Source organism: Lingula anatina, chromosome 3, assembly GCF_051362555.1.
Source record: "Lingula anatina isolate TDL-2025a chromosome 3, LinAna3.0, whole genome shotgun sequence".
Lineage (NCBI taxonomy): Eukaryota > Metazoa > Brachiopoda > Lingulata > Lingulida > Lingulidae > Lingula > Lingula anatina.
Genome location: NC_141769.1, coordinates 26,657,747 through 26,668,868, shown reverse-complemented (window position 1 = coordinate 26,668,868; position 11,122 = coordinate 26,657,747). Strand labels below are relative to the sequence as shown.

Sequence of the window (11,122 nt, the reverse complement as noted above, 5' to 3'; positions counted from 1 at the left end):
GTAAGTCTGAGAAAAGCTCGCTAGCTCTGTATGTGTTGAGTGAGGTGCGCTGTCCGTGTGGTCGCAGCAATATCATTTCCAATGTGCGATTTCCAGTGAGTTATTAGGGAAAAGAAGTCCTTTCTCAGATTAATGATGAAGTGTTTGACTTCCTCACTGCGCGCCTCGAGAGTGACAAAATCATATGAGGTAATAATCCGATCACACTTTATCCATCGTTTGCTACTGAAATGAGGTCTGTGTACATACTACAACCACGTGGCCCGACAAAACAAACTTCGTCGGTATCCGAATAAGTCCGGTTTTTATTTATCTTTACATCTGCTGCCAATCCTGTAAAGAAGGGCCAGTAGAACTTCTCAAAGCGTAGAAGAGGTTATTTGTACATATTGCATTTAGCATAATATATTAATGATTTCGAGAAGATAAAAATCAATTTAGTAATCTAAAATTAACCATCGTTCAGATGGGGTCATACTAAAATACGCAAACTGCGAAGTCCGCGAAAACCTCAAGTTGTATCATTACAACTGCAAATATTCGGCTAATTTGTGGAGAACATCGAATGTTGGTAGTTTTTTTATGTTGTTTTCGCCGATCAACTTTTGGTTTTCGCGGTTTGCGTATTTTGGTAGGACCGGTTCAGATATATGTGACCGAGTTTTTGACCTGGTCATCAACTGGTCATGACATGGGAATGGGAGATCTGCACTGACCCGGATACAAGTTGTTATGATAATTTAACTTGATTGGGCTGGTCAGATCTGGATAAAAGTGTAATGGAACTTAACTTGGAGAAGACAGAGGAGTCTTTAGAGTCTCAGAGCATGGTATAGTTATTGGTTAAGAGACTCGGGGAGTAATTTATAGTTTTGAATACCTTCTACTAAACATGTAGTATTTAATTTTGGTAATCTAAAGTGGTGACTTTCCTATAACTGGAGTTCATTGTTCTGTTCAGTCGTTTAGATAATAAATTTGATGAAGAGTATGTACAAGTATAAATGACTTTTATTCAGTATTAGCAAGCTATTGTTTTATTCTCCTTTTAAGATTGATTTTTTAAAGAAAAATGTTTTTAAATTTTTAGTCCGTTCTACTCTGTGGTAAAAATAAAGTTTAGTGAACTATTTTTAGCTCAACTGTAGTCTGATTTTGTCTATCTTTGTTAATTTGTACATCTACTTCTATGATTTGTAACATAACCAACTTATTTTACTGTTAGTGGTTATTACAATTTTATTAATAAATATTTATTTATTATAGTCACTGTGATATATGTTTATTACTTTATAGAGTGCCCTAAATTCCTAATTCTCATGGAGATCATTCCAGTAAAAAGTGAACATTTGGGTCACATCAATGTCGTACACATTTTGTGTAATATTTGCATAATTTTGATTTGCCCCATTATTTTTACCATTTAAATAAGTGCCTTCCAATATTGAAAGAAATCAGCAGTAATTTAAAAGTGGTGTAAAAAGCAAATATCACGCAAAGTTTGTGTGACAATGACATCACATTCACTTTTTAATGTAATGAACCATACTTGTCATTAGATTTTTCATCTTTTTCTTAGTTCTTTTGGAAGAATGCCTTAATATATAAATATAAAATGTTTGATGAAAAAGATTTAAACCCTAAGCTGCAAAAGAGGATTTTTATTAGACCCCATTCCCATAAATTTTAGATCGATCTATCCCTGTGGGGAGTCTCTCTAGATTACTGTCAGCTTAGCCGGCTTAAGTGTCTGTCCTGCCTACTTAAAGCTGTAAGGGGGTAATTAACTATGGTGTGCTCGGCTGACTGCAATTTAGCGTGAACCCCCAGGGAGTTAGGTCAATCTAAATCTAAATCTCTAGATCAATCTAAATCTCTGGGAATGCACCCTTAGATTACGTATATACTGTATATAATATTATTTAAATGCTAGCAAAATAATTGCTTATGAAATATTGTTATTCATTTGTAGTAAATTATAACAGCTGGTATGGTGCATTGCTTTGTATATATTAGAGCGTTTCAGATTGCATTTGCTTGGGTTTAATATCTTGGTCAGTGGTGCAAAGCACTTTTTCATATAGCACACTCTTCCTATGTATCATTGTATTCCTTTATTTGAACTTAAACTGTTACTTTAAACAAAGGGATATTAATTAAAACACCAGTATCGGTCGGTGCATCATTTCAGACGCCATGGAAGATGTTTCAGAGGTGCCAGTCCTACTTTCAGGCTGTTTCTACGCAAGGCACCAAGATATGCCCAAAACCAACTTTAGATGTAAGTGGAGGGTGATGGTGCATGTTACTGTCTACACATATACTTTATTTCTATGCTATATATATACCTGCACATATACTACATGTATATATTATGTGGTGCCTGCTCTTGCATGCTGTTTTATTCCCAGGTTAATTCCTAGACCTCCATATTTATAGTAACAGGTGTTCCAGCACTTTCATATATAAATTATGTCAAGTAGCATGCTGAGCTTGAGGTAAACTGTACAGGAATTTAAAAGGAGATGCTGAATCCACTGAATAGAAGCCTGGCTTCTTGAAACCATAGTGTGTATATTATAGCCGAATGCTGAACGTTATCTAATTTGGCTCGAAAATGTAAGATATTTCACCGTTCTTGACAAGTATGTTAGTTATTGAATAAGGTGAATGTTTTTAATTGACTGAAATCCTTATATTTTTTCAATAAGAAAATATTATTCTAGACTCTAGAGTGAACTCCAGTAACACCATGAAACTGACAATATACAGTGAATTATATGGAAAACTATGGTACCAGCATAGATGTTCTCTCACTGCTACAGCAACACATTTTCTGTTTTGTTTTTAAGCGTTTTATATTTAGGCCAAGTAGTAAAGGTAAGATTGGCTTCTTTGAATGACACATATGACTTAGTTTAAATTTGAGCAAGGTAAAATACATTTGACAGTGTTTCATATTGGTGCTGTATCTTTTCAGGAGGCCATAGATGCTTTGAATGGTCTGCAGTCAAATGCTGCTGTCATTGAAAAGAAGCGACAAGACAGGGAGAAGAATGGGCCAAACGTAACACATTCAAATGTGCCAGAAACCAAGAGATTATCAGAGCTGGTTGGAGTTACGGTAAATACATTATATCTACACTGTATAGATCAGCTCTTTCTTGTATACTTGGCATAATAGATTTATTTATTTTCAGTGAAAATTTATGATTTTGTGATGTGTGATATTTTCTATGAATATGCATATTTTTACGAGATTCCAGACATGACAGCTTAATAACAGATGTAAGAAATTTCCCCCAAGTGAGAATTATATGGCATTTCTCCTTTCATAAATATTTCAGTTTAAATGATAAGTAACTTGCATCAAGATAAGAGTTAAAAGTCTAAAAAAGAATTGCATTCATGATTTATTTTAAATGTGCAGGTGTGCTGCATATTATTGAGGAAACAAACTGTAGTGAGACCATGGCATGTTAAGAACAACCATTTATTTTATAAACATAAAACAGTCAATTTAGCATCACCACTTAACTAGACTAGACCCCATCATGGAATTTAAATCAGATTACACAGTGGTATAGTAAAATTTAGTCAGATGCTAAAATATATTCTATATCAGCTGAATGCATATTTGGTGGTGTTCAATTTTTTGATTTGGACAACATTTGTCAAAAAAAAGTTAACCATGTATTGAACTGTAGTGGGGTTCTCATTGGGGGTTCCTACATGCAATTTTTTTCTTTTTTTTCTTTTTTTTTTTTTTACGTCAGTGATAGAATTTCTGGTTAATGTTAGGAAGTTTATTGGAACACACCTAACCACCATCCTTTTATGACCGTTTCATTTTCTCCAGTTAGATGACATTGATAAGCTGAACGTCATCCATGTCAGTGGAACAAAAGGAAAGGGTTCCACTTGTGCTTTCTGTGAAAGTATTTTACGTGCTCATGGGTATAAAACTGGTTTCTACAGGTATGTACACATTCTATCAAGGGAAAATGAATTGAAATTTGGTAAATAAGGTTAATGGCCTACGATACAATAAGAACTGCCCAAAGATACTTGACTGCAGACATTTAATTTTATTATGAATTCCAAAGAAATGAATACATCTGCTGTTTTGAATTTAAAAAGAAAAAATTCATCTGCTGCAACCAGATATTCTGTGATATTTAGTTATGGCCATGATTAAAACTTCTGGACTTATTCAATGTCAAAAATTAACTTTTTTTTTAACAGTTCCCCTCACCTTGTCGAGGTCAGAGAAAGGATCAGGCTCAATGGGCTTCCTCTTTCTAAGGATATGTTCACTGACTACTTCTGGCAGTGTTATAACAAACTAATAGAAGGAAAGGTAAGTCAGACTGGAAACTCTGGCACACTTCTTAATGATGTTCATAATTTCTGAATAAATATTTAATGTTACTAATGATTTTTTTTTTTCATTTTAGAACCCATCCTATTGTAATATTTTTTTGAATTTGAATTTCGTACTGTAATATAAAGTCAGCGATTTTCTTTTTTTTTTTTCTCAGGACAGTGATGGAGGAAGCATGCCATCTTACTTTAAATTCTTGACTGTTATGGCTTTCAAGGTGTTTGTTCAAGAAAAGGTATTTCATAAAAAAAAACTTAATTTAAATTTTTATAATAGTTTTATAAATAAAGCATTTGCGGCATAGTGTTTTTCTTGTACTTAAAAGTTTTTAAAAATATAATAACATCCACATTGCTCTAGGATGTAGCAGTGTTTTTAAAAACTACATAACATGGTTGACATTTTGTGGAACATTCATATAAAGTACAGTCTTTTCAGTAATTCAAATTCTCATATAAACACTTTTCTTTTTTCTCTGTAGGTAGATGTAGCTGTGATTGAAGTCGGAATAGGAGGCCAATATGATTGCACAAATATTGTCAGGTAAATAGGCACATGGTTTCTTAATTGTTGCTATTCTAACAGTCATAGCTGCAATAGTTCCACATTCTAATTCCATTAACCCCATAGGATCCAGTTAATGCTGACCCATAAAGCTCTGCTGTGCCCAATTAATTCTGTGAGCTAGCCTTGAAAATCCGGGTCACCTCAGTAAATTGGTCATTATTTATTTGTTTGCCTTTATTACCCATACAAAGTATACATTTTTAAAAAGCCAATATTTCAAGCTAAATGAAAATAGAATTACATTTTAATTTAACATGCAGTATCAAAAGTTATAGCCGGTTAAAAACTACATTTTCATTTGGTAATGGGTAAAATAAAACAAAGTTGATTTATCTTTTGCACATCAATTTTTTATTTCTACATAAATTTGCTTGAAAATTAACAGGGATGATGTCAATTATAGTAACTTTCAATCTAGGAAATTTCAGCAATTTATCTCTATCAATTTTCAAGTTATGATCGTTTTGCTATCAGGTATACCAGCTTTTCAGCTCACCTGAACATCGTGGCCAGAGCTGAATAGAAGTCAAATTTTTACACCATCTATGACAAAAACATCTTTAAAACTTATATCATGAATAAAGGAATATCATCCCCACTGTCTATATCACTGTCACTCGAAAACACCTTATCAGTGTCGTAGTTTTCAATCATTTCAATATCAGTATTCATTCGCAGGCCCCTTCCGTAGTGAGAAGTCGCCATTTTGATTTTACTTTCACCAGCTAGGTCTAGAAAATCGCCAATTTCTCGCTCATATATACTTCTATCGTCCTTTATATCATAAATAAATGAATATCAACGCCACTGTCTATGTTACTGTCACACGAAAACTTCTCTTCAAAGTCCGGATTTTCAATCATTTCAATAACAGTATCCCTTCGCAGGTCCCTACCGTAGCGAGGAGCCGCCATCTTGATTTTACTTTCTCCAACTAAGTCTTGAAAATCGCCGTTTTCTCGCTCATATATATTTCTATCGCCTTTAAAAATGGTGGCAATGAGAGACAAGAAACATACCCGGATGTTAAACTATATATCATTTCATGACTCACGATACAAAAGAGTACAGAAGACGATCTTTCCAAGATACGCACATATGCGGTTCTGGGCGTTTGGGGTAAGCGATAATTGAACCGCACATATGCGGTGACGGGCTCTATGGGGTTAAGAGAAGACTCCAAAATTAAAAACTAAGAACTCGTATTGTATGGCTTCATAGGTCAAAGGTTTGTCAGGGTTTTATTTTGCTACTTTGGCTATTGAGATAGTGAAATTTGCAGGGAAATGAATCTATTGTTACACAGAGGTCTGGTGCTCATTTTGTGCCTTTCAATTTTAGTTCATTTGTATTCTCAACAGTATGAATGCGGCATGCAAGTTGCCTTCAAACTATAATTTTGGAGGGCTTGGACCATTGTATGGCTTCATAGGTCAAAGGTTTGTCAGGGTTTTATTTTGCTACTTTGGCTATTGAGATAGTGAAATTTGCAGGGAAATGAATCTATTGTTACACAGAGGTCTGGTGCTCATTTTGTGCCTTTCAATTTTAGTTCATTTGTATTCTCAACAGTATGAATGCGGCATGCAAGTTGCCTTCAAACTATAATTTTGGAGGGCTTGGACCATTTCTTGTGTTTTTTGAACCAACTGTTTTTGACCCAAAATAACTTTTAAGTGTCTACCAGATTTCAAGATTGATATTGTACAGTTAATTTTGTTATTAAAGAGATGTTCACTGGAACATAAAAAATAGCCATAGATCAGGTAATATCTTATTTTCATTTTTGCAGGAAACCAGTGGTGTGTGGAATAACATCTCTTGGTATAGACCATGTCAGTATTTTAGGAGATACAATTGAAAAGATAGCCTGGCAGAAAGCAGGGATAATGAAGGTGCCACATATTACATATTCAATTAAATATTAAAATCACAGTAGGGAATTTATGGACATATTACAAATACTGCTCTATTGTTGGCTATTAAAGAATGGTAGTAATTTGTTATCATCCTAAGCCTTTCAACTGCCATAAGTTTCCTGTAAGAAATGGTTGAAATTATTTGGGTTTGGGGTATATTTTCTTTACCTTGTATTCAAAGAGTACAATTTCAATTTACAATATTGAAGACTTGCTTTTGGCCATGTTAATGAATGAAGCCTTGCAACATTTCCATCTAATATCCAGCCTGGTTGCCCAGCAGTTACAGTTCCCCAGCCAGGAGATTCTTTACAAGTCATAAACCAGAGAGCTAAAGAGATAGGAGTAAGTGCATGTAGAGATGTAGAAAAAATGAGAATGATGTGAGTAGAATTGCCAGCCATTATTATTCAGCAGTTTAAAAAAAGTGTCAAAAAGCACCAAATTTCAGGAAATAATTTGTTAAATTAAGTAGGTCTATTTTATTTTAAATTTGCTGTTGTTGTTGTTGAAAGTTATGTTTGTTCAATAATTTTTTTTTTTTTTTTTTTTTTTTTTTTTTTTTTTTTTTTTTTTGCATAACAATTTGATTCAATAGGAGAGAGTGTTGTGAATATAGTAAGATTGTAGCAATCCTTCTCTTACAAAAGTGTTTTATCTTTCTGCTCATGGCTGTACACATTACATAAAATCTCTTCTACTTTTAGAGTTCACTGACACTAGCTCCACCTATAGAGAAGTATGGCTGGTCATCAAGCTCTTTGGAGTTGGGTATTGCAGGTGATGTACAATATAACAACGCTTCACTTGCTTTACAACTATGTCATACATGGTTGAAGAAGATGAAGGGGCAACAGGGTAGGTATATTCTTATTATCTTATTATTTGCAGTATATATATGAATATGAAGACTGATTATTAAACGGAATTTGAAAAAAATTATGTATTCATGATTTGAACCTTTGGGAATTTTTTTACTGATAATGGCTAGACTTATAAGTGATACATTTTCTGTGCTAATTTTTTGTTTTTAGGTCACTGGGAGATCATTTGGTTTTAAATAGTTTATTTACGGCTCTAAATTAAAGCAAAATAGAGACTACCTTTACTTTACACCCTTTTTGTTTGGTAGATCTTACTAAAAATGGTGTCATTCCCCCTCAACCTCATGGCCAGAGTGAAAATGTAGATGGAATCCCAGAAGCAAATATATTCGCAGTCACAGATCTTTATCACCAAGGTAAAATTTTGTAAATGGAGCTATTTCTGACTGAGAGAATTTTGTATCGTTGGAAGTGAAATCTGTAGAATGTGCACTGATGTCATATGTTTTTCTGACGTGTATATTCTCAGAGGAAAATCCATTCTCTGTATTAATGATTTATTGAATATCAGTTGTTCAAAATGATTATAATTCTGTGCACTACTATGCATGCTTGTATGCAAATTTATAATATTAATGTTTTGCAGGTCTGAAGAAGTGCAGCTGGCCTGGTCGAAGTCAAACACTGAAGCAGGGCAGGATTACTTATTTTCTAGATGGTGCCCATACCCCAAGAAGTATTGAGGTGATAGTTTAGACTGATGTAGACTGAGGAAACTAGATTTCAGCTATACTTTTTGACAGCACTTTTATAATTTTAAAAGGTTTAGTTTATGACTATTTTAGATTAAATTGTGTACAAAATGTAAAGTTTAAATATTTAGTGATTTGTTTGATTTATAATATTAGCTAGCTTTAATATGTTCATGAATATATTTTATGTGTTTATTGACTTTTATGTAATTGTTAAGTAATAAAACGGTATTCTCATTTGATGTTTTGACTTAAAGTTTGATTTAGACTTTGTACAATTTTTCTTGCTTTGTTGAATAGGTTTGTGGAGAGTGGTTCAATAAAGCTTCATCAAGAGAAAACAAGGAGTAAGTATTAAGGATCCAGTCATTTTTGTTGTTCACTGTTGAAATATTTATTGTTATATTTGCTGATAAAAGGAAAATATTACTTATGTGGATTTGAAAATATTTTTTTACAGTACAGCCACATGTTATTTCTTGAAAAGTAAAAAGAATATTATTTAATATATCTGTGAAACAATTGACATTTCTTTTATGTGATACAGTAAACAGTTTCTGTAAATTTTGTATTAAATATTTAATTACTTGAAGAATTTTCTTTTTCATGAACTTTCAATTATGAATTTAAATAGAATATAGAAACAAACATTTCTCTTTAAATTTAATTTAATTTTCAGAAATGGCAGAATTGTACGTGTGTTGCTTTTCAATTCCACAGGAGAGAGGGAGTCAAGAAAAATACTGAAACCACTTGCGGTAAGGAAGAAGTCAAGAGTTTTCTTATTGATATTGTGATGCTGCTGCTCCCCCCCCCCTCTCCCCTGTAGTTAAAGGGATGGAGACATTATTTGTGCAAGAATAAAGAATTCTGAATTTCTAAGGGTGCTTTCCCAGAGATTTAGATCGATCTAAAGATTAAGATTTAGATCGACCTAACTCCCTGGGGGTTCACGCTATATTGCAGTCAGCCGAGCGGACACCATAGTTAATAACCCTCTTACAGCTTTTAGTAGGCGGGACAAACGCTTAAGCCGGCCAAGCTGACAGTAATCTAGTGAGACTCTCCACAGGGATAGATCGATCTAAAAATCTATGGAAATGGTGTATCATTAACATGTGATATAAACTTTTTAAACGTGAGCATGATTTAGATTATAGGAATATAGATGAAGGAAAATCGTTGATCGTTGAAAATCGTTGATATTTTCAGGGATGTGGTTTTGATTGTGCAGTGTTTTGTCCTAATATTGTCTCAACTAGTGGAGACCATGCAGGTACAGTTTTAAGTATTTACTTACTTTATTGAAATGACCTAGAAATATCTTGCAACAGAATGTGTGAGGCAGCAAATAATATATGAATTTAGCTTATTGACAGATAATTTTGTCACATTTCTTTAAAAACCAAATACTTGCAAACATCTTTGAATTTCATTTGTTTTATATTAATTTGTCATGATGTTAACATCTTTACTTCAGATTTGACAAACAATATGGTAACCATGGAAAAGCAAATGTTGCGCTGCCAACAGAACAAAGAGGCCTTTGTCCAGTTGCTTCAAACTGCCTCTGCGAATGGTCCCAGTGATTCGGATGAACATGATATTGAAGGTATCCCACGGAAACGATCAAAAAAGGAGTACAACTTGAAGGAGTTGGACATTGACTCTGACGTGAATGAAAACCTCACAAAATCGTATGCACAAAATGAACTGAATGATTTTGCCAATTCTACCTCAGCTCCACATCCATTCTCACACAAGGCAACCATTCCAACCTATGCATTTCCCACTATAGTGGACACGTTAGGTTTTGTATCTTGCGGAGAGGCTGGACCTATTCCTAGTAATGTGGACCTCCCAGAAATCCTTAGCACTGCCAGTACTGTCCATGTCTTGGTGACTGGGAGCTTGCATCTTGTTGGTGCAATGTTGAGTGTATTGAATCCAGACTTAAATTAAGTAGCTCAAAGTGGTATTTATATTTTTTTTTCTCAGGTCACACATGATGCTTTGAGCCCATGCCATTTTAAAACATGGCTGTGTGGCCTAAAACGAATAACATTGTATGAATGAATAAATAAATGAACAGATGTCATTGGTATATAAAAAATCATATATGAGGTCTCATTGGGTAGCACATTTACCTATCCTTTGTATGTATGGGATGCATTTTGTTATTAACTTTGGCAAATTAATTGTTAGCCTTTTTCAGTGTCGGAATGAAATAAAAATAAGCTAATGGGGGTCACTTGTTTTCAGAACACAACTGTCGACTTTTAACAGATCATAATTATTTATTACCGAAAATTATATTTTTGGATGCTTGCATGTCTTTTTGTGCAACTTTTTAAGAATGATAAATTACTTTTAAATATTATTTGGTATTGTAAATTTTCATTTTCTATGAACACTGCAAATTATCTGAGTGTATACTATGTTCGTTCACTTTTATCTACAGTATATTCTCAGTAATGTTTGGATATGGGTTTAATATAAAAGAACAGTTTTTAGTTGGACATATGTTAATACCTACAATCATGAAATGGAAAGTAGTTTCGTTTAGTGATTTGCATCCTTGATGATGTGGATCCTTAATTTCTTGCTGTTTGTAACAGCAAAATTAGGTGTGGCAATAAATTACGAAACATGAACTATTACCTGACTATCATTATT

The 11,122-nt window shown here is 33.6% G+C and overlaps 1 protein-coding gene across 4 annotated transcripts; it reads left to right on the top strand.

Annotated features, from left to right (window-relative positions):
* Positions 1 to 15: 15 nt before the first annotated feature.
* On the top strand, positions 16 to 11,100 carry LOC106162798 (folylpolyglutamate synthase, mitochondrial). Of its 4 annotated transcripts, none has more exons than XM_013540219.2 (16): positions 16 to 189; positions 2,192 to 2,281; positions 2,981 to 3,124; positions 3,860 to 3,978; positions 4,246 to 4,360; positions 4,542 to 4,619; positions 4,866 to 4,927; positions 6,744 to 6,846; positions 7,138 to 7,215; positions 7,578 to 7,728; positions 8,003 to 8,110; positions 8,341 to 8,438; positions 8,747 to 8,793; positions 9,126 to 9,204; positions 9,659 to 9,722; positions 9,927 to 11,100. In XM_013540219.2, the coding sequence occupies exons 1-16, from the start codon at positions 133 to 135 to the stop codon at positions 10,406 to 10,408; spliced, it is 1,875 nt and encodes a 624-aa protein (XP_013395673.2). In that variant the 5' UTR covers positions 16 to 132; the 3' UTR covers positions 10,409 to 11,100. The 4 variants fall into 4 exon arrangements, with proteins under 4 accessions (XP_013395673.2, XP_013395675.2, XP_086863807.1 ...); XM_087007681.1 differs by lacking the exon at positions 16 to 189 and adding an exon at positions 272 to 375; XM_013540220.2 differs by lacking the exon at positions 16 to 189 and adding an exon at positions 438 to 830.
* The last annotated feature ends 22 nt before the right edge of the window (positions 11,101 to 11,122 follow it).

What these genes read in the sequence shown, in the direction of transcription:
- LOC106162798 (XM_013540219.2), top strand. Translation starts at nt 133, where the DNA reads ATGATGAAGTGTTTGACTTCCTCACTGCGCGCCTCGAGAGTGACAAAA. An exon ending in AGAGAGCTAAAGAGATAGGA is followed by an intron (nt 7,216 to 7,577) that starts GTAAGTGCATGT and finishes TTCTACTTTTAG; the next exon opens with AGTTCACTGACACTAGCTCC. An exon ending in GAAGATGAAGGGGCAACAGG is followed by an intron (nt 7,729 to 8,002) that starts GTAGGTATATTC and finishes TTTGTTTGGTAG; the next exon opens with ATCTTACTAAAAATGGTGTC.